We start from the raw sequence: 20635 nt of genomic DNA, 5'->3' as shown, positions 1-20635 counted from the left end.
CAGAAGGGTGCACAGACTAGGCACCATGGAGTGACTTTTCCTAAAAATGATCAGAATAAAATAGTAGTATTAGCCCTAACTAATCATATTGGACCTGATCCTGTAAAATGCTGAACTCTTGATGCTCATTGACTTCCGTGGAAGATGAGAATGCTCAGCAGCTTGGAGGATTTGGTCCAGTAGTAGGTAAGACTCACTTATCTTTCTGCAGTTGGTAAAGCCTAGCCTTCAGACACTTGTATTATATGCCCCACTAATTTAAATCTGTGGCATAGGGCAAACTTCTGCCACGCTTGAAATCCTAACAGGGGAAAAAAGGCAGGTTTTTTTATACATGGTTGTAGAAATGTCATTGCAACATTGTTTCGGTAGAGCGTTGGCTATTGCTAATCCTGGATAATGCTTCATTTTAGGTAGAGTGCTATGATTATGACAATGATGGGTCTCATGATCTCATCGGGAGTTTTCTAACCACAATGTCAAAACTGAAGGAAGCTTCTCGATCCTCACCGGTAAGTCCAAAGCCTCTAGGTTTCTTGAGCATTTTTATGAAATTGCTTTATTCATTTTGAGCAAAGACTACAAAGTATCTTTGTGAATATTTAACTGCCTTTTGGCAGTCCTTGTAGCATCAATTCCGTTCAGATCGAGTTGGCATTTCCATTATAAATCCACTTTTACAGGCTTTAATATCTTCGTTGTTTTTTGTAACGGCATGTGTCTGAAAATCCAAGTTGTCGGGCCAAATTAATTTCACCAATCCCTAATCATCAAAATGCAGAATACAGTATAAATTTCACTGCTGTTAAAAGGCCAAAGCCTGAAGTTATTGTGTCAGATTTTACTTTATCCTTAATTTTCAGGTTTGGTTCTTGCTCACTTTATTAAGTAATTGAATAGATCTGAATGAAGACTTTAAAATTTAGCTACTAGTGCACAGAAATCAACCTAGTGGTTTCATTTGTTTGGGTCTTTATTTCCTTTCTTAAAAAAACTCTGAAACCACACTATCCCATATATTTTGCTATGAAACGTTAACAGTGCTATAAACCGTGTAACATGGCAGATTGCATCCTCATAAATTTCATTAAAGGCCACTCGGCTACCTTCGCTTAGAATCTCTTTATTTTTATTGACTTGTGTCCCAAGCAATATTCTACCATATTTTTTCTAATTGCACATAAGTTGAGAAATAGTTCAGTGATCAGGTACACTGCATGCAGATTTGGAACCTAAAAGCATCCTAAAGTATTGTATGTGTACTGAATTCTTCAAAGCTACTAATTATAAATATTTAACTTCTAATGTGTTTATATTTTATAATCACGGCTCCTGCCATGTTGCTCCCTCAATGGTTGTTTCTGAAGACTTCCTGAAACTGAGCAGAGGACAATCTAACACTTCCTTTTACAGCACTGGTAAATAATTTCAGCAAGTGATTGCTCATATGTAATCTGCTTCCTAGAGATTTCTAGTGCTTTTTCTTATCTTGCTAGATTCTCGGAAGCAGGCTGGCATTTATACAGCTTTGCCCCACAAGCAAAGTAGTGTGCATCTTGTTATAGTAATTAAACTACACAAACAAATACTGAAGGGCAAGGATGAGACAGTTTAGTCCACTCCTTTGCTATAGCATATGAAAATTTTTCTGTTTCATAAGTTAATTATTTAAATAAAATACGGTACCATTTTAATGAACCAATTATTGCATTAGGGCCAAAACTGAAGCATACTTCTGTGTGGCATTTATATTAAAAAAAAAAAAAAAGAAAAAGTGCGCCCACACTCTAAGACCCTAATCCTGTGAGATAGTAGCTCCCTTTGTGCCACCGAAGCACACTGTATGATTGATTTTATGTGAATCAAAATGCTCCATCCTAATCTGTCCTCTGATAACCTAGGCTGCTATCTTCTGCTTTTTAAAAAAGTGTGATGTTAAGATGTGATCTGCATATGCTTCTTTTGAAAATGCTTCAAGAAAGCTCTTCCTTATGTGTATTTTCTTGACCACACATTGGCTGTATCCAGTCAAAGAGAGCCATCTGTGTGCCAGAATGAGACTGGTCGAGAATTAAATCTACAAGACAACACCGAGGAAATATTAAGCTCCAAAAATCTCTTACTTAAGAAGAACTGGGACTCAATCCTGCAAAACTTTACTTATTGGCTTCACTAGGACCATGTCTGACATTAAGCATTTCCTGTGTGAATAAAGCTGGTTGGTAGGTCCTATAAAGTGGAATTTAGTAAGACCCCAATTCTCATTTTAGTTTTGCCCATGTTAATCCTGGAATTACTTCAATGAAATAATTGTATTTACTTGATCTTAACACCAGTGTAACTGAAAAGAATCTGGTGTTAAATAAGATGCAGACTGTGCCCCACAAATTAAGAAAAGGCTGAGAGAATTTTCTGGCGAGAGCCTGCTTGATTAGAATGGTGGGGCGAGGACATGCTAATGAAAATTATAAGATTTAACAAAAATCCACATGGTGGTTGGAGTTAATACATTTTCACAAAAGACTTCTTTTTAATTTTAAGACAGAATTAAATATGGAAAATTTAATCAGGAAATTACCTGGCTGTTTAGATTAGCCTCTGTGATAAAGTACCACAATTTGTTTCGGTTCTAATTATGTCTTACCGTTATGTTCTATCCGTGCTGTAAACCAACAACAAACAGGAAATAATCTTATAGAATAAAATATTGCAATATTTAATGTCTTATTGCATTACAGAAACTGTTTGCAGATTGTTACCCTCAACATATCTCCACTGATTCCAGTGGAGGGAATATTTTTCAGGCAAGCCCTTGGTATGTGCCTGATCCTGAATGATACTGAGCTCCCCCTTTTCTCACTGTGGAAGCTAAGGGTGCTTAACACTTTGAAGGATTTGGAGCTCAGGTGTTTCCTGACTGACTTGAGAATGTACAAGAGGCTTGTTTTTGCAAAGATTTTTTTACTCAACAAATTGTTGGGTTTAACCTCACTGGTTGAATGAAAACATTGTCCTGTGGCTTAGGAAGCAATAGAACCCCAAACCACTTAAGAAATCAGTTTGAACGCTTAGAACCTGTGGCAGAAACACACACTTATGACCAGTGTTATTGAATACCCAACTCGGTGTTTGCTAGAGACAAGTAAATGGATGAGGACTAGCTGGCTGAAATCCAATTTCCATAAAATGGAAGTGATGTTGGGAAGACGGAAGCATCAGTGAGCTGCTTTATAGGAGAGTGTGTGCTCCTGCCATTTGTTACTGGAGCTTGCAGTCTTGGGTTACTGTTGAATCCTCAGCTGCTTTTGAGCAACCCAAAAGAGAAGAGAACTGGGTGGTGGTTTCATCTGTTTGGCAAGGAAGATGCAACCATTCTTCTCAGATGCAGATCTTGCAACCTTGTCCCGTGCCCCTCTTGCCTTCAAAATAGCTGCAGTGTGCTTTACTTGGGGCTATGCCTTAATCCAGCCTAGTACCTGAAGAGTGACCAGAACTTTTGAATTCACTCCCTCCCTATGATGATCCCCAAGAGCTGCACAAAGCCTTTCTCTTCTCATAAAGAGCTTTATGGAAGAGAAGGTACAAAGAGGGCTGATACTTGTGCCTGGCCTGTAGGGTTTTTCTTTTCTAGTTCTGAGGAGGATGGGTTTGCTTTTGTTTTACGGCCAATGACTGCACTTTCAATATAAAGCAAAGGTACTTAAAGCTCTGGATAGGTATTACTTAAATGTATTGCATAAATTGTACTGATTGTAATCTTGTTGTTTTTTCCATTCCCTTAGGCTGAATTTGAATGTGTCAATGAGAAGAAGAGACAAAAGAAGAAAAGCTACAAAAATTCTGGTGTCGTGAGTGTGAAACACTGTGAGGTCGGTACTCAAGATTTTTATTTTTTAACTCTATCAAGTTTCTTTATTTACAAATGTCCAGATACAACATCTCTGATCTAACATGCCTCAACCACCCCAAGTGTAAGTAACAGTAAAATGCAGTTTTCATACAGAAAGAATTGAGTCTATAAAATGCTTTGAATGTTGTAGAAGCAGTACCGTGACAAAGTAAAACATTATTGCTTTACATAGAATCAGAATACAATTAATATTACTACTCTATTTTTCTATAGAGAGCTTGACTTAGTTTTCTATACAGGAGATTGCAAGCAAGTGAAAGTTACTGTTTTATACAAGGTCTTTTGGTTTAGAAATAGATGTTTAAATATCATAACCTTATTTTCAGTAGGATGATCTTACTAGTTAAAGTAAAGGAATTCCTCATCTAATATCCTCTTGAGTGGGAAGTGGGGGGGTGTTCAGGTCCTAAATAATAAAACAGCCTTCTGAAATTCTATTTGCATGTATCATGGAATGACAAGGGAAGTGGTGATTTGCATTGTCTTAAACACAAAAAGCACTAAACTTCCTAGCAATTAATTAATAGGTACCATAGTATCAATTTCCTTACTAGCTGAACATTGGCTAATGTAAGAAATAGTTCCCTGATATGAATTTTCTCCATGTACCCAGATCCAGTTTAAATGTAATTATAAGGGGCCCAATACTGGCACACACAGTGCATAGTACCTTATTTATTGAATACTCTCCGTGAAATCTAGAGGCACTACTTGTGGAGTAAAGGTACTGCTTTACATCAGTATGGGAAGCAAAACTAGGTCTTCAGGGAATTAAGAAATTGCCTCAGTCTTTTGGGTTTTGCTGAAACCAATGTGTTTCCTTTTAGATTATAGTGGAATGCACATTCCTTGATTACATCATGGGAGGATGTCAGCTGAATTTCACTGTAAGTACTTTGTGTACAAAATTGCTTTATTTTTCAGTGTAAACTATAATATGTTCTGGATTCTCTTAATCGCATGTTTATTTTTGTAGCAGATGAAGCATAAGCCCATATTTCTAGAGGCTCTCTGGCCTGTGTGTTTTTTTTTTTTTTTTTTTTTAACTGTTACCTGGAAAGTTCTGAAATATGATAGACTCCTAACATCAGACATGAGTTCTGAATCTTCAGATGTGCCCAGTCAATGCTGGATATAACTGTGTGGGCAGAGACCAAAGGAGTTTACCATTCCCTGTTGCTTGGGTTTGTTTTACACCATCTCATCACAAGTGTAGTTTGCTTGACAGCCATTAAGCTGACCTAATCTGGGAATGTTTGTAGTTCTGTTCACTCCTAACACATCCATTACACCTGGGGGTGGTCATGTAGAGCTTGTTATGGTAGGTCTACATCTGCCAAGGATTTCCCCATGCCAGAATAATCTTCAGATGCCTATATAGGATGCTTCAAGGCCCCTATGCACAGCCTGAGCAACATATAGGCCTTAACATGGGATCAGACCCTTAAATGGTTTAATTCACAAAACTGGTACAACACAGGCAGTAGAATGTAAGCTTTTTGCACCCTAGCAATGTTCCTCAGCCCTCACCCAGAGAAGATCAGTGTCTGTGGCTGGTCTGTCAGCAAGGATCTGTTTAATTTTTAACTGTTGTGGTATTCCTTGAGTAGCTTCCACTTGGAAGGAGGCTGAGACTATTTCACAACCATGGAGAAGATGGTGAATGCTTTTGTTTAAGATCTATATAAGACAGCAACTGATAGGTGGAAAGCCAACCAGTCGCCATGGGGAACCACAGCTTCATGATGTTTGAGTAGGGTACATTCCTTAAACAAGGTTCTAATGTTCAATAATATGGTATAAATATGGTAGCTGACAGATGATTACATATACCAGTTCTTACTCGCATCTAAAGAAGTGAGGTTCTTACCCACGAAAGCTTATGCTCCCAATACTTCTGTTAGTCTCAAAGGTGCCACAGGACCCTCTGTTGCTTTTTACAGATTCAGACTAACACGGCTACCCCTCTGATACTTGACAGTTCTTACTGTTTTTGTCAGTTTAATTTTGCCTGAGATTAGGAACCCAGTTTCCCCTCACTGCTAACTGATACAAATGCCTCAAATGCTACATTTGACAGGTGGGGATAGATTTTACTGGCTCCAATGGGGACCCTCGCTCACCAGACTCTCTACATTTCATCAGCCCTAATGGGGTTAACGAATACCTGACAGCCATTTGGTCTGTAGGAATGGTCATTCAGGACTATGATGCGTAAGTTTTAACTTATCTCATTTTCAAATGCGTGTTGTAGAATCTGGGCATGTAAGTATTGCAGACACCCATAAACAGCTCATAATAAAAGCTGTAGAGCTGAAAGTACAAGAGCATGCATAAAAATCCTTTCATATTTTCCCTTCCATTTTATTCTCTCCTCTTTGAATGAGCTCTCACTCTTTGCTGGGGGAGACCGGGGAGAAAGAGTACAGTCTATTTTGGCTTGTGTGTAGCTACATTCCACTTGACTCTGCATAAGGTGGTCTAGGCATACTACAGATGGACGTACCTGAGTGACATTTTCTCTAAGTGAATGGAGGTGCAAATCTGTCAATTTAGCGATCTCTGAGATTCCTTGGCGGAGCCAGGAGGTGGCAGTGCAGAGTTTATCTGCTTAAATACTAAGTGTGTGTTCAGGATACAGGATACGGATATGAAGACAGTCTGTTCTCCATGGAGCTTACAGTCTGGGATGCAGTTGAGAGGTCACATTGGGAGACCCAGAGAACAAGTGTAGGGGTTTACGGTTTGTTTTTAATCTTGAATCTCTTTTCTAACGTGACGTGGTGTATTTTCATGAGTACAGTTTGTGGGCATCATGGAAAGTCAGTATTTATTAATAATAGAAGGAATTTGAATGATGAGAGGTGGGACTGGGACATGTGTCCAATAGTATCATCCTAGATCAACGAGGAGATATTCCCTTGAGAGGGCCCAGAATTCACCAATTTCAGTACAATCCGTTCCTCAGTCAGTATCTTACTCTTAGGGGCATTCTGCGCCAAAATATTAAAAATTCTGCGCACAATATTTTAAAATTCTGCAAAATCCTGCAAATTTTGTTTGTGAAATAAATGTGGGGTCTCCACCATGGCATTGGTGAGCACAGGCCAGTGGCTGCACAAAGTTGGAGATCACTCTGCAGATTCTCCCTCCTCTCCCTTTTTTCTCTCTCCCCTCCCCCTCCTCCCCCGGACATGGACTCAGCGGTGAGGTTGCACCCATGCATGGACTTGTCCTGCCCCGGAAACACCCCAGGATCCTACCCTGCCATGCCAAGTGCACCAGGTGTGGGCAGGCAGGCCCAGCCCAGTGGGATCCAAGTGTGGGGGATCCTAGTGTGGGTTGAGAGAATTCTGTGGGAGCAATCTGGGTGTGGACGGCTCAGTGGGGGATTCGGGTGCTGGAGGGATCTGGATGCACAGGGGCTTGTTGGGGAGGTTATGGGGGCAGCGGTAATGGGACTCTTCAGGGGGGTCCAGGTGAAGGTGGTTGGGGCTCAGTGGGGGGTGGGTCTGGGTGTGTGGGGGATAGAGCTTGGTAGGGGGGTCTGGGTGTGAAGAGTCGTGGGGGGGGGGGGGTCCAGATGCTGGAGGAGTGGGGATCCAGGTGCAGCTGTTCGGGGCTCGGTGGGGTGGGTGGATGCAGTGGAGTGGAAGAGGAAGTCCCGTCCTCCCCAGCCCAGCCGGGACTAACAGCTCAGCCCAGCGCAAGGTGGGAGCCACCAGCTAGGTCTTCCCCAGTCCCGTCCCTTGCCCCACAATGATTTACCTCTCTGACGGCTGCCCTGGCACCCAAAACATACTGCATGACCGCTCTTATGGTTTCCCTTTGCTTCCCTGTCAGAAAGTCATTTTTCTGCAGGGAAGCAAAGAAATCTGTGGGGGACATGAAGTCTGCATATGTGCAGTGGTGCAGAATTCCCCCCAGGAGCAATATCTCCAAACTCAATGGTCTGCACACTTGACAGTCTGTGGTAGGTAGTAGCTGCTACAGTTTTCGTGGCTCAAATTATCTCATGACAAATGCTAAACAAAAAGCAGCAGAACATTTGCAACCATAACACGTTTTCATAGTAAGATTTTTAAATGCTAATTTCCTAGGTGCCCTGCTGACTTGGACATAAAGAAATTCTCCCTCCTGACCCGATTTGGCCTTTACACAGGGGAAATTTGCACTTAACTCTGCCTGTTGATTTCTAATAAACAGCTTTATGATTATGACTAGGATTAGCTAAATTGTTTTGAATTGTGAACAGAGTCTAAAGGGAAACAACTACTTCATTTTCTCTTAAATTGCTTTTTCAGAGATAAAATGTTTCCAGCCTTTGGATTTGGTGCACAGATTCCACCTTCCTTTCAGGTAACCAAATGTGTAAATTTGCTACCTACGCAATCTAAAACAACTTACTCAAGGACATGAGCATCTGTAAACCTGAACATCTCTTCCATGTATTGACAGGTATCTCATGAGTTTCCATTAAACTTTAACCCATCAAACCCATTCTGCACTGGTAAGTCTTAGTAACTATCACAAGAGTCTTAAAGAATCAAATATCTGGAAAGTCTTGTTTCTACTAGGTACTGCTTAACCGCCTCATGGTACTATGTTTAATCTGGCACCATTAATACAACAGCAGTAAAGGTTGTGGGAGTAGATGTTAATTTGTATAGAAAAGTCTCTGATTAGAAGAAATGTGTGACCTATTCAGAATATGGACTTCAAAATTCGTGAAGAGATGGGAAGGAAGGAGATGCTCTTTGCTAATCAGAGCATTTGTGAGGCTTCTGATTAAGCAGGCTGATTTAGTTACATAGACAAGGAACTTCAATCAGTAACCAGGCTAGAATTTCCTGCTATAGATCCTCACTTGTGTGAAGTAGCCTTTGGTACTTTCTCTTATTTGAAATTTCACAGCACAGCTACCTTGGGGTAGCAGCAGTGTAGGCTTCTCCCATACTGCCAGGCCAAGGTACCTCATTGCTGGTTTGGAAGGGACCGCCCCTAGGAGTGAGAAGGTGGTTCATTCTCTGACCATTTAGTCTTTGCCTCTGTGCTTAGACGGCTAACTGTTATAAACTAGGTAGCCAGATTTCAGGATCGTGATATTTGACCACCTAGACAACCTTTTTAACCTTGACATAAAGTCGAGATTAGCTCTTGTGAAAGGCTATGGCCTGATAAAAGGCCTCTGTTCACCTAAAACATACAACTTCCTTTATCATTATCTTAATTTTAAATAACTTTGTACTACCCTAGACGTCTGGCACCTAAGGAGGTGTCAGGACAGTTGAGTGCCTCAGAATAGCAATGCAATATTAACATGAAATATTAAGACTTAACCATTTGTTTTCTTAAGGAATCCAAGGCATTATTGATGCATACCGGGCCTGCCTTCCTCAAATAAAATTATATGGGCCAACTAATTTTTCTCCAATAATAAACCATGTGGCTAAATTTGCTGGTGCAGCTGCACAGCAACAGACAGCATCAGTAAGTACTTTATTTTAGTGTACATGTTCCCCTCCTTTATTCTTTCTTTCCATGCAATACACTACTCGTATCCCCTCTGTGTGCTTGGAAGTGTGCCAATCTTATTTGTTATCAACTTACCCTGTGAAGTTGCATTTGCTATCATTAAGCTTTATGGATGCCACAGCTTCCTCACAGATTGTGCATAACAAGCATCTTTCATCCAGATAAAGCTTATTTTCTGATAGGAATGTCAATTTTAAAAAAAAAAATACTTGGCATTTTGTAGCACTTTTCATCCAGGACATTCAGAGCACTTTACAAACATTAAGAATCTAGTTCTGCCCTGGAATACACACACATTTTAGTGCAACATTTAGCCTCAAGTGAGAGGGGCAAGTGTAATCCTCATTTTACTTAATGTGACCAAGACAGGATTGCACGAGAGTTATGTAAGACTAAAACTGGCCAGTATAAACAAGTCATTGTTTGTATGAAATTTTAGTTTGTACTGACTTCGGCTAGTGCTTTTTATGTAGCCTGTTGTAAAACTAGGCAAATATCTAGATGAGTTGATGAGACCTCTTCATACTCCTAGGGGATGCATACCCCTGCTTAAGAACCACTGCTCTAAACTTTTCCACTTTGTTCCCAGAGCTCAGACGGCACCACTGCTGTGAGTTAGCTGGAACCTGGAAAAGAACTGTCAGTATTAATATGCAAATGAGCACACTAACCATGACACTTTACTTTGGACGTAGGGTTGCCAGTTCTGGTTGGACGTATTCCTGGAGGTTTCATCACATGACATAATGTTTAATTAAAGTTTTAGTCTTTAATTCCTGGAGATTCCAGGACAGTCCTGGAGGGTTGGCAACTCTATAAATTGGACATCTTGTAATAGTAATAGGGCCCCATTGTGTTGGGCGTTTTTCTGTCTTAGAAAAGACACTGTCTCTGCTCTGAAGTGCCTCCAATCTAATGAGACAAACAAACAGATAAGCTGAGGATGTTGATTCAACATACAGGCAAAAGAGCATGATGAAGAATTGGCCCAGCTTCATTAGTTACATGTATTGTAGAAATGTTTGGTTTGTGTTTTGTTTTTAATTGAGGTTAGAAGGATTAGGACAAGAGATGGGGAGGAAGAGGAATGAGCACAGCTTATCAACTGTCCAGTCATGATCAGCAGGCTGGGTTTCATAGACATGGCAAATGTGGAGCAAGTAGAGCTGGAGGGAGCTATAGAGGGGGAAGGACAAAGTGGTGGGGAACAAGTAGTAGTGTGAAGAGGGAGAAAGCGCAATGAGACAAGGTAGAGAAGAGATATGGAGGGAGCCAAGGGGGAGCTATTGGAGAGCATATCTTGGTGAAGATTTAATTATAGTTTAAGTCCAGCCTGTCTGAAGTTCCTAAAAGAAACTAGATAAAAGTGTGAAAATCAAAGTTTAGCAAATTTATGCAGGTCTCAATTTAGCTGCAGTGGTTTGTCCCTGGAACTGAATCCCTGCCCAGAGCAAGCGGGGTGGTGAGATGGTGGCAACCCACCAAAAAGAAACTTGAATGGAGTTTACTTCTAACAATGGAGACGTGCTTTGCAGGGAGAGAGAGTTAGGGTTGGGTTTTTTTGGACCAGGCAGAAGAGACATGAAACAAGTTTAGATGCTTGATTGCAAAGAATAAGCTTCACATATTGAAAAGTTACCATTCTATGCCCTGTAAACCTGTAGCATGCATGTATATAATATTATCTCTTCTGCTGTTCTCAATTGTAACAAATTGCATATTGGTTTGACAGCAATATTTTGTGCTCCTTATCATCACGGATGGTGTGATAACAGACCTTGATGCAACCAGATCTGCCATAGTTAATGCCGCAAAGCTTCCTATGTCCATTATCATTGTTGGCGTTGGAGGAGCTGATTTCAGTGCCATGGAGTTTCTTGATGGTGACAATGGAAGTCTCAGGTCCCCAACTGGAGAGCCAGCCATCAGAGACATTGTCCAGTTTGTGCCATTTAGGCAGTTCCAAAGTGTAAGTATCATTCCTTACTGAATATGTACCAGAGAAGTACACTAGATTTCATAGCATGTGAAATAACTTGTGGTCCTATTTTCACTGTGGGTTTATATATGGACTGGCCCTGGAATGAGGTCTAAAGCCTCCTGAAAACACACTCTCAGCTAGCGGTGAGGTACGGCTTTCGTATCAGCTGCTAGGAAGAGACGAAAGCCTACCAGCTCATCCGTGGAACTCCCAGTAAATCATTTTGATCAAAAAAGGTGACCTGTTCCTGGTTTAGCAATCTTCTCTCACCAGTCTCTTCAGGACATGTCATTTATAAATCTACTTAAGAATGGATATGCAGTTCAGCATAATCAAAGCAATGCTGGTGTCCTGTCGGAGGAGAAAATGAGCATGTTTCTGACTTCACCTAAGATTATTTCCATTTTAGTCAGTGGAGTTGCCTGGCTGTAAATCTGGATTAAGATTAGAATTGAGCACTGTGTGCATGCATTGGATCATTTGATAAACACATTTTTGTGTGTGAAGATGAGGGAGTCATTTTCTGATATATAGGTGCCCCTGCTGGGGTAGTTTTTATTAAAGCAAATAAAACCCTCTTTGCAGAGACACAAACAAAATAGTGGGGAAGCTTTATTTAGTGTGCAACCCCCCAATAGATGGAATCCAGCATACAAATACTGTTGACATTGGGTCATATAGTGATCTTAAATTTCATGCCTTTGCAAAGATATATACAAATAAATAATTTGGGGAAAGTAAAACTGACAGATAAAACAGATCAGCTTCCAAGGTGCTTACTTCCTAGTTCTTGTTTTTGTATATTTTATGCTCTGTTCTATCCCCTCGGCTCCTCACGGTAAAAAGCTCATATTAAAATAATGCACCAGTTTTCCTTGATTTCCACTATTTGTTCAGGCATATTGATGTGGGGGAAGGTAGTAATCTGCAAAGATTACTTGAAGTGCCATCCTTAGTTGGAGACTGAAAAGTGCGTTTAAACTTTGGCAAGCAACACTCTAACAGCAGGATTTTCAGGAGTATAAAAAGGCTAAAAAGCAAAAACAATGGTGGTAGCTGCTAAGGCTAAAGCCCTGGAAGGGTTATATGCCTGTCTTGAAATGAAGAAAGGTGAGAGAGAAAAATATATAGACTGGGAAAGACCAGTGATAAGGGAACTAAAGACATTGGTGAGATCAAAGTACTTAAAGATGAAAGTGGAAATATGTTAACCAATAAGACCAGATTAAGGAATGGTAGAATAATTACTGTTAAAGGCTTATGATTGAAGAGCATCCAAATGAATCATGCCATATGATAAAACCAAACAAGGTTCTGGTGGTACCAATCCAAGAAGAAGTTGTTGTAGAATCATTGAGCAACATAAAAAATAAGAGAGCTCTCAGCCCCAAGACCAGGAGAAATATGGAAGTGCCTGGGGCAGGTAGGCATGAACATATTGATACAATTGTTTAATTTCATTATGAGGACTCAGCTGATGTCTGGAGAAAGAGCACATTGTTACCAATATTTAAGGGAAAAGGAGATATACAAGACTGTGGTAACTGCAGCATTAAACTCATGAGCCACACCATGAAGGTCAGGGAGACTGTTATTCGTAAGACTGAAGAGAAATAAAAGTCAGTGACAATCAGTTTGGATTCATACCAGGCAAGTCAACAATGCTGTCTTTATATTTTTTCCACAAGCAATCTTAATGCAGAGAAAAGAGGAGAAACCGTTTACGTAGTGTTCATTATTCTTGAGAAGGCTTATGACCACCTTCCGAAAGAAGTCATCTGATGGTGTATGAGAATGAAACCGATACGTGAAGACCATATCAGACTCCTCTAGGACATGTACACTGGTGCTGATACTGCAGTTAGAAGGCCAGTCAAAGAAACTGAAAAATTTCTAATATAAGTCAAAGTACATCAAGGCCTTTTGTTCACATTGGTGCTCGATGCACTTTAAGAAAATATCCACAGAGTAGCATGTGCTTTGTGCAGGTCATGTAATGTTCATAGGGCAGAGCAAAAATGAAGTGGACGAAGATTTAGAGTGATGCATACTTGAAAGAAATTACATGAAAATGAGCAGAAATAAAACAGTATATGGTCTGTAGATTCGCTGATAGTCTCGTCATCTTCCTGAAACGTAAGTCTTGGGGACCAGCCACTACCAAAGGTATAGAAGTTCAATTACTTAGGTGAGATAGTACAGGATAATGGTAAACTCCATGACTAACTTATAAGCAGAACAGGAAAGGCAGAGACTACATGGAAAGAAGTAAGTGGAGTGGCATGCAATAGCAGGATGCCTATTAACTTGAAAAGCAAGATCTACAAGACTGTAATTAGCCCTGCACTTTTGTATGGCTGTGAATGGTGGGCACTGAGAGAGAGACACGAGCACATCTTGAATGGAAATGAAAATGTTCAGATAGATGCATGGAGTTATAAGGTTGGACCATATTCAGAATGAGCAAATTACGGGAAATGAGAAGGTGGTCCTAGTTATACAAAAGCTGAAGGAATCGAGGCTTGGATGGTTTGGGCATGTGAAAAGAAGATTGGAAGAATATCTAGGAAATGGTGTGTTAAACTTTGGTTAAACTAGAAGAAGAGAGTAAGAGAAGCATTTAGAAGACCCAAACTAGATGGCTGGATGTTACATGAAAGTATTTGATTAGCTGTAGCGTTTCCAAGGAACTGCTTGAAGGCAGACTGGAATGGAAAAGAAGGACTCAAAAAGCCAACCCTGTATATATCGGATTGAGACTAGAAGAAAGTTGTAGATTAATTTGCCAGTTAGTGCAGTGCAGTCATGATTACTCAGGTATAGAACTGATGTGCTCAAATCTGGTTTTCAATTACACAAGCTTTCCTTTTTCTAGTATCACAGATTTGATCTTGAAATACAAACTAACTATACCTTGGAGGAATTGCACTGTAGAACAAGCAATGCATTTACCGCAGATGAGGGTTGGGACAGTAGGATATGGATGAAAACTCACTTAACCAACCTCAGCCGCTTACCTTCTGTCACTTTAATCTTGCATAGCAGAGATTTTATTGACATGGCTAAAAATTTACTCAGTGTATTTTATCCTGGTGGATCCCAAAAGACTTTATAAACTGCATATGCCACACAAAGGCATCCTCCACTGCAGAGAAGGGAGGCAATCAGCTGCTTCGCAGCATGCTGCTTAATAGTAGGAGTGGAAAGGTAAAAGTGGGCAGGGAAGCTTTTTTCCAAAGGCAGTGTAGCAAATTCCTGTGAGAAATGCTGTAGATTCTCTGTTTGGACAAATTAACAGATGACACCTAAACTTTTAAGGTCTCCTCTGACCAATGGTTAAGACTGAAGTTTGATGTTCTTTTTTTAATAAGGCTCCCAAAGAAGCTCTGTCTCAGTGTGTCCTGGCAGAAGTGCCTCAGCAAGTGGTAAACTACTTCAGCACGTACAAACTGCAGCCTCCCAAGAATCCTGCCGCAAAGTGAGAGAGCACTGAGTGGGAGAGGCGAGTGAGGCTAACCCAGTTGGGATTCGTGCAACTTCCGCATGTCAATGGACTTGGATCTTGACTTTTTTTTTTATTTGTATATTGATTCATACATGTTAATGTCTGTTTTGCTTTTGCATGGAAACAGGCACTTTGCCAGATTTTTTTTTTTTTTTTTTTTACTTGAGACAAAGATGTGTCCCTGCTTATTGATAAAGGCCTCAGCTGGGCAAATTTGGTAGAAAATAACATTTCAAGAAGTAAGCTGAATATAAAAATTTATGAACAGACTGTGCCAAGTTGTTGGGTGTGGTGCTGCTGCTTTGTGCTGCAGGGCTGATGTAATAAGGTCATCAAGCTGGCTGAACTGCTCCAGGGAGAATCACCCAATGTGCCATGGTTCTTCAGTATTGTAGAGCTGATGTAGCAGGGAGTGTCTACAGCGGGGTGGGCAAACGTTTTGGCCCAAAGGCCACATTGGGGTTGCAAAACTGTATGGAGGGCCGGGTAGGGAAGGCTGTGCCTCTTCAAACAGCCTGGCCCCCACCCCCTATCCGCCCCCTCCCACTTCCTGCCCCCTGACTGCCCCCCTCAGAATCCCCGACCCATCCAACTCCCCCTGCTCCTTGTCCCCTGACCACCCCCTCCTAGGACCTCCGCCCCAACTGCCCCCCTGGAATCCCACCCCCGTTCCAATCTCCCTGTCCCCTGACTGCCCCGACCCCTATCCACACCCCCGCCCCTGACAGGCCCTCCGGGACTCCCACACTTATCCAACCCTCCCTGTTCCCCAACCCTCCCTGTTCCCCAGCCCCTGACCGCCCCAGAACCTCTGCCCCATCCAACCACCCCCTGCTCCCTGTCCGCCCCCCGGAAACCTCCACCCCTTATCTAACCCCCCGGCCCCGGCTCCCTTACCATGCTGCTCAGAGCAGCATGTCCGGCAGCTGCGCCACCCGGCTGGAGCTAGACATGCTGACGCTCTGCTCGGCAGGAGCGTGCCATTCCACTGCCCAGAGCACTGCCCTTGCAGCGGCATGGCTGCGGGGGAGGTTGACAGCAGGGGAGGGGCCAGGGACTAGCCTGCCCGGCCCTTGAGTTCCCGGCCAGGGAGGACAGTCGCATGGGCCGGATGTAGCCCGCGGGCTGTAGTTTGCCCACCTCTGGTCTACAGAGAAGGTATATGGCTGGGATATGTACTTATTTTTTCTAGCCTGGGCTACTTTTCAGGACCCTGTGACTGTTACAGGCTGGCATATGTTACAGCACCCATAACACACAGTGTTCAGCACCAGAATTGGAGCAGTGCAAAAGCAGAGCTTTAAAGACACTTTTCACACCACCTCCTGACTTGCACCTTTAGTTCCTCTTGGTCATACCTGGGAATCTGGACCATCTCTCAATATTAATAAAATGGATGACACAGTAGACACAAGCTTCATTCAGTTTAAGAAACTGTGTAAGTCTTACAGATGCTGCCAACTGCTTTTAATCAAGGTAGCCATCTAAATTATTCCAAAAAACACTGTTGGCCTTCAGTGCAGATTCTGTAGAGTTTTAAGATTTATATGACAATATACTGTGCTGGAAAACTGCAAATGCAAATCACTTTATGCAAAGCTATCACATGTGACTATTAATTGACCTTGGTGGTTAATAGTACACATTCCATTGCTAAAGAGGAAAACAAAATTTTTCACTCTTTAATTTTTAAGTTGCTTTATATATTTTTTGTAATTGTATCTTCTCATACGGAGAGAGCTTTTGAAAGGACTACAGAATGTGCCATTTTAACCTGTTTTGTGCAGGTCTTTGGATGCCCCCTAGTTCGCTTTATAGTGAGTGATCTTTTATTTTTATGGCAGTAGTTTCTTAGCTACGTTGTATTAGTGGTGACCTGCAATTAATTTTTTTAAAAATTTGCTTTGTGCCTTTTTTGTTTGCTCATGGTATACTTAGAAGGCTGAAAAAATCTTAGAAAAAAACTTCTCTGCTTGCCTTTTTTTAATCTTTACATCATGGATATCAAGCCTGGTCTTCCTTGGTTTTACTGGAGGACTACTGGGAAGTCTCTGTATATTGTGACCTCTCATCTTAGTAGAAGGGGTGGGGATTTGAATTATTAATATCCTCCCATTCTTTTCAAGCATCAATTCGGCATTGGTGTTAACAAACACTGACGAGTTTTAAACTAACTATAAATCTTGACTCAGCTTTCACTGTCTTGTCTCTTGTGATGTGTTAATTTTATTAGTTCTCCAATTGCAGTAGGGCAGAGAAAACTAGAATTTCTAAGGTCAGACACTAGAAGGGGAACTTTAATAAAAAAAAAAACAAAAAAAAAACCACCCTTTCAGGCCTGTAGTTACAACTTAGAAGCAAAAAAGGCACAAGGCTCTTTCCTTTGCAGATTATTTTTATGGATGCTGTTCTGCAGCTACTCAAGTGCATCACTCCCATTGACTTCCATAGGAGTCCTATGTGCAAGGTCACTGCAGAATCAGACACTGAATTTGGAATTCTTTCTTTGTTTGTGCTTACTGTATTCACCAGTGCAGATCTCTCTCTCACGTGCTCAACTCCTGGCTTGCTGAATCCTACCGCACTACAGTGTCATACCTAGGCCACAGTAGCTGTTGATGGGGGTTTTCCCCCCCAAAGAACTTTTATTTTTTTTAAATAATGTACCTTAGGGAAGACTCCCCATCCCAGCACATAATCCTGTTAAGTTTTATTGCTGTTCTTGAGTCCTCTCTCTTTTTTGGTTGGATCTTTTTCACTGGCATTTGCCTTGCAGAATTTAAAGAAACTGGAAATTCTGTCTCTCTAGTGGGCAGCTCAAACTTTCCAGGCTGTAGCTCTTGAACTCTTACTTGAACTCTTATCGTCCCTTTTTTTCCCATATTCCACTTATATCCTGGGTCACTGGCACAGCAACTGCTTCTGATCCTACCTGTGTGTATAATACACACTGTAAATAATGCAGATTTTTTTGCTCATTTCCTAAATGTGTCTGATGAACATTTTAATTCTGCATTTGAAGTGGATTAGATTGGGAAACAATCTGATTGGCTGACAAGGGTTCTAAGTTGTATAATCATGATAAACTAGAACCATATGGGCTAGAATAACTTTCCAAAGCATTACAGTAGCCATTCTATGCACTCAATAGAATATTCGGTTGTAGTAGATTAGTGTAAATATATGCCTTCATTACATGCTGAAACCTCTAGGTTTTGGCTACCTTCTCTGCTATATGCGGATACCATCAAAAATCTGTTTGTATTGTTGACTTAGATGGACTATTGTGATAGCCCTATGATGCTGTTTTATGGGTTGTAGATAGTCAAGTAAAATGTTAGTGAATATAATTGAAGCCATATGACTCTTGTTTTGTTTTTTCCCCTCGGATGTTCCCAAATAGCTTAAATAATTGAAATAATTCATATCAAGTCAAGTTCTAACTTTCTATTTTAATCTAATTTGATTTTTTTGTTTACAGATGAAGAAATTAGATACAGAATCATTCTTTACGTCAGAGAAATGCAAGTGTTCCCACTTTATAAGTACAGTAAAATCATTAATCGCTGTGCCTCAGACACAAAGAATTGAGAGCAGGGAACCCAGGGTGTCACAGCTGCAAATTGATAGCAGACTTATTCACAGCAGTAAACTACTGTAATTCCAAATGTGCCATTTTAAAAAGAGAGAACAAGGTGTGGCATTAATTCATTATCTAGAATAACTGAAACGTATGCTCATGAATGGGATCCTTTGGCGATCCTCTCCACTGTGTACCAGAATGATTATGAAGTGGATTCTTCTGAACTTAGGGGTAGTATGCAGTAGCATTTAAGAATGGTACTGGATACTGTTACATATAGGTAACCGATTTTTAGATAACCTCTGTTTATATATGGAATACATCCAATAGACCATATAAACAGTTAAGACTACACATATGCGCTTTCATACTTTCTGCAATAGAGAACGCATAGTATTTTGTTTGGCAAGCCCTCCTGCCCTCTGACTTCTTCATGCTAGAGAATGTACTAATGACACTTAATTGTCAGACTGTATTTGAAAGAGCTATGCTGGATTTGCACACAACCCCAACCTCTCCTTCTCTCAGGACTTCAGTACATATCTCTGCTATGTGTCTTTTTCTCATTGTTGCAAGACCGGCCACCCTCTGGTTCTTGAGCTAACTTAATTGTCTTTTTCTTCTTCTTCTTCATATATTTAAAAAAAAAATCCAAACATAACTACATGTGGCTTTTTCTGCCTGAAAAAGAAGGTAGTGTAGAACTGAAGGTGTTAAAGTGAAGTAATGTTTCAAGGGGGGAATACATCATCAGTTTTTCTAATTTTAAATGTAACAAATGCCTTGGACTAATGTTGACAAATCTAACTGTAGCTGTACTTAATTTTCTGCTTTTCAGTAGGAACATGCTTGCAGCTTGCTAGCACCACCTTGTGGTAAAAGTTTTGTATAGCAGTCTTCATAATCTAAGAAGGTAGATATGCTTTTTCCCCTTTGTTTGCTAATACTGTATATGCATGTGTATGGTAGAGAAATATCTTTATGACCAGACTTCAAAAAAAATTCCTTATATATTTGTGATTAATCTAATTGATGGAACAAGTAGATTTTGATGCCATATGACCGAATTCATTAAAACTGCAAACTTCGATATACTACTGTTTTGGTGTATTTTCTTTTCAACTTTTCCTATCAAACACAGAGAGCACTGCCTTGTAGGTGCTGTAATAGACTTTCCAGGTTTCCTGCTTCTAGTTTATACATGCAGTTCAAATATGTTGGAAAATAACTTTGTTCACTGTTTTATGATCTGCCGAGTATTTTTTTTATAAATTAATAACACTCCTTTGTTCATAGAAGCAAAGTGTAAAGAGATTGACTTCATAAAATCTTGGTTTTGGCCAAACAGCCAGGTATAAAGGTTAGCAGTGACTTTCAGTGTCCTTTGGAAATTCAGAATTACACCATTTCTGGTATTCTACAGAGAATTATGATTAATATTTTGCACACTGTTTAAGTTATCTTTTGGAATTTCTATATTGGGAACAGGTTTTTTGTGTTCAACCATATCAAAAACATTAAAAACATCCATTTCACTTGTATTTCACATTTTTCTTGCTGCTTTGCAAGAAATGATCAAATATATTTGATACCTCCCAGGGGTTTTGACATTTAGTTAAGTAGCACTACTTGAACAACATATGCTGCAGAACATCAAAGTACATTACTAATTTAACCTGAGCTTTGTCCTACCAGTCCTAGTTACCATGCCAAACTCCTGTTTTTTATTGTAAAGTCATTTGTAACACACATTCACATTATGTAGGATATTTGGACCTTCTCTCTGTACATTAAGGGCAGTGTGTAACTACACACTTTCTATATGATATTAAGCCACTGCATGCTCCTGCTGATAGATTAGGAGCCATACTGTAATCTACACAGATTTTTCCCCATAGAGAGCAGGAAATTGAGCCTGACTTATAGGAATGTTAGGGTAATGCATGAGAGGTTCATTCCCCAAACCAGAGTCCTATGTGGAAGTCACAATCCTCATGGGACCCTGCACCTCCTCTCAGCTTTCCTACAAGTAGTCTCCTGTGCTTACAGAGTGAGGAGCTTGAAGCAGCTTTAACACTAGCTCACATTTCCCAGGTGAAATCCAATGTGGCTGCTCATCTG

General features: G+C 40.6%; 1 protein-coding gene across 2 annotated transcripts in view; it reads left to right on the top strand.

Annotated features, from left to right (window-relative positions):
• The window catches only part of CPNE3 (copine 3), a 58117-nt gene extending 38509 nt beyond the window's left edge, over positions 1–19608 (top strand). For both annotated transcript variants that reach the window (XM_054020089.1, XM_054020090.1), the window contains exons 8-16: positions 414–512; positions 3783–3869; positions 4738–4797; positions 5991–6124; positions 8215–8269; positions 8369–8420; positions 9267–9400; positions 11178–11414; positions 14798–19608. In XM_054020089.1, coding sequence (XP_053876064.1) covers positions 414–512; positions 3783–3869; positions 4738–4797; positions 5991–6124; positions 8215–8269; positions 8369–8420; positions 9267–9400; positions 11178–11414; positions 14798–14908 — 969 coding nt within the window. In that variant the 3' untranslated portion in view covers positions 14909–19608. The remainder of the gene's footprint in view (positions 1–413; positions 513–3782; positions 3870–4737; positions 4798–5990; positions 6125–8214; positions 8270–8368; positions 8421–9266; positions 9401–11177; positions 11415–14797) is intronic.
• Positions 19609–20635: the final 1027 nt, after the last annotated feature.

This window comes from Malaclemys terrapin, chromosome 2 (assembly GCF_027887155.1).
Source record: "Malaclemys terrapin pileata isolate rMalTer1 chromosome 2, rMalTer1.hap1, whole genome shotgun sequence".
Classification (NCBI taxonomy): domain Eukaryota; kingdom Metazoa; phylum Chordata; order Testudines; family Emydidae; genus Malaclemys; species Malaclemys terrapin.
The sequence above is the reverse complement of the archived record's forward strand: the minus strand, read 5'-3'. Positions and strand labels throughout refer to the sequence as shown.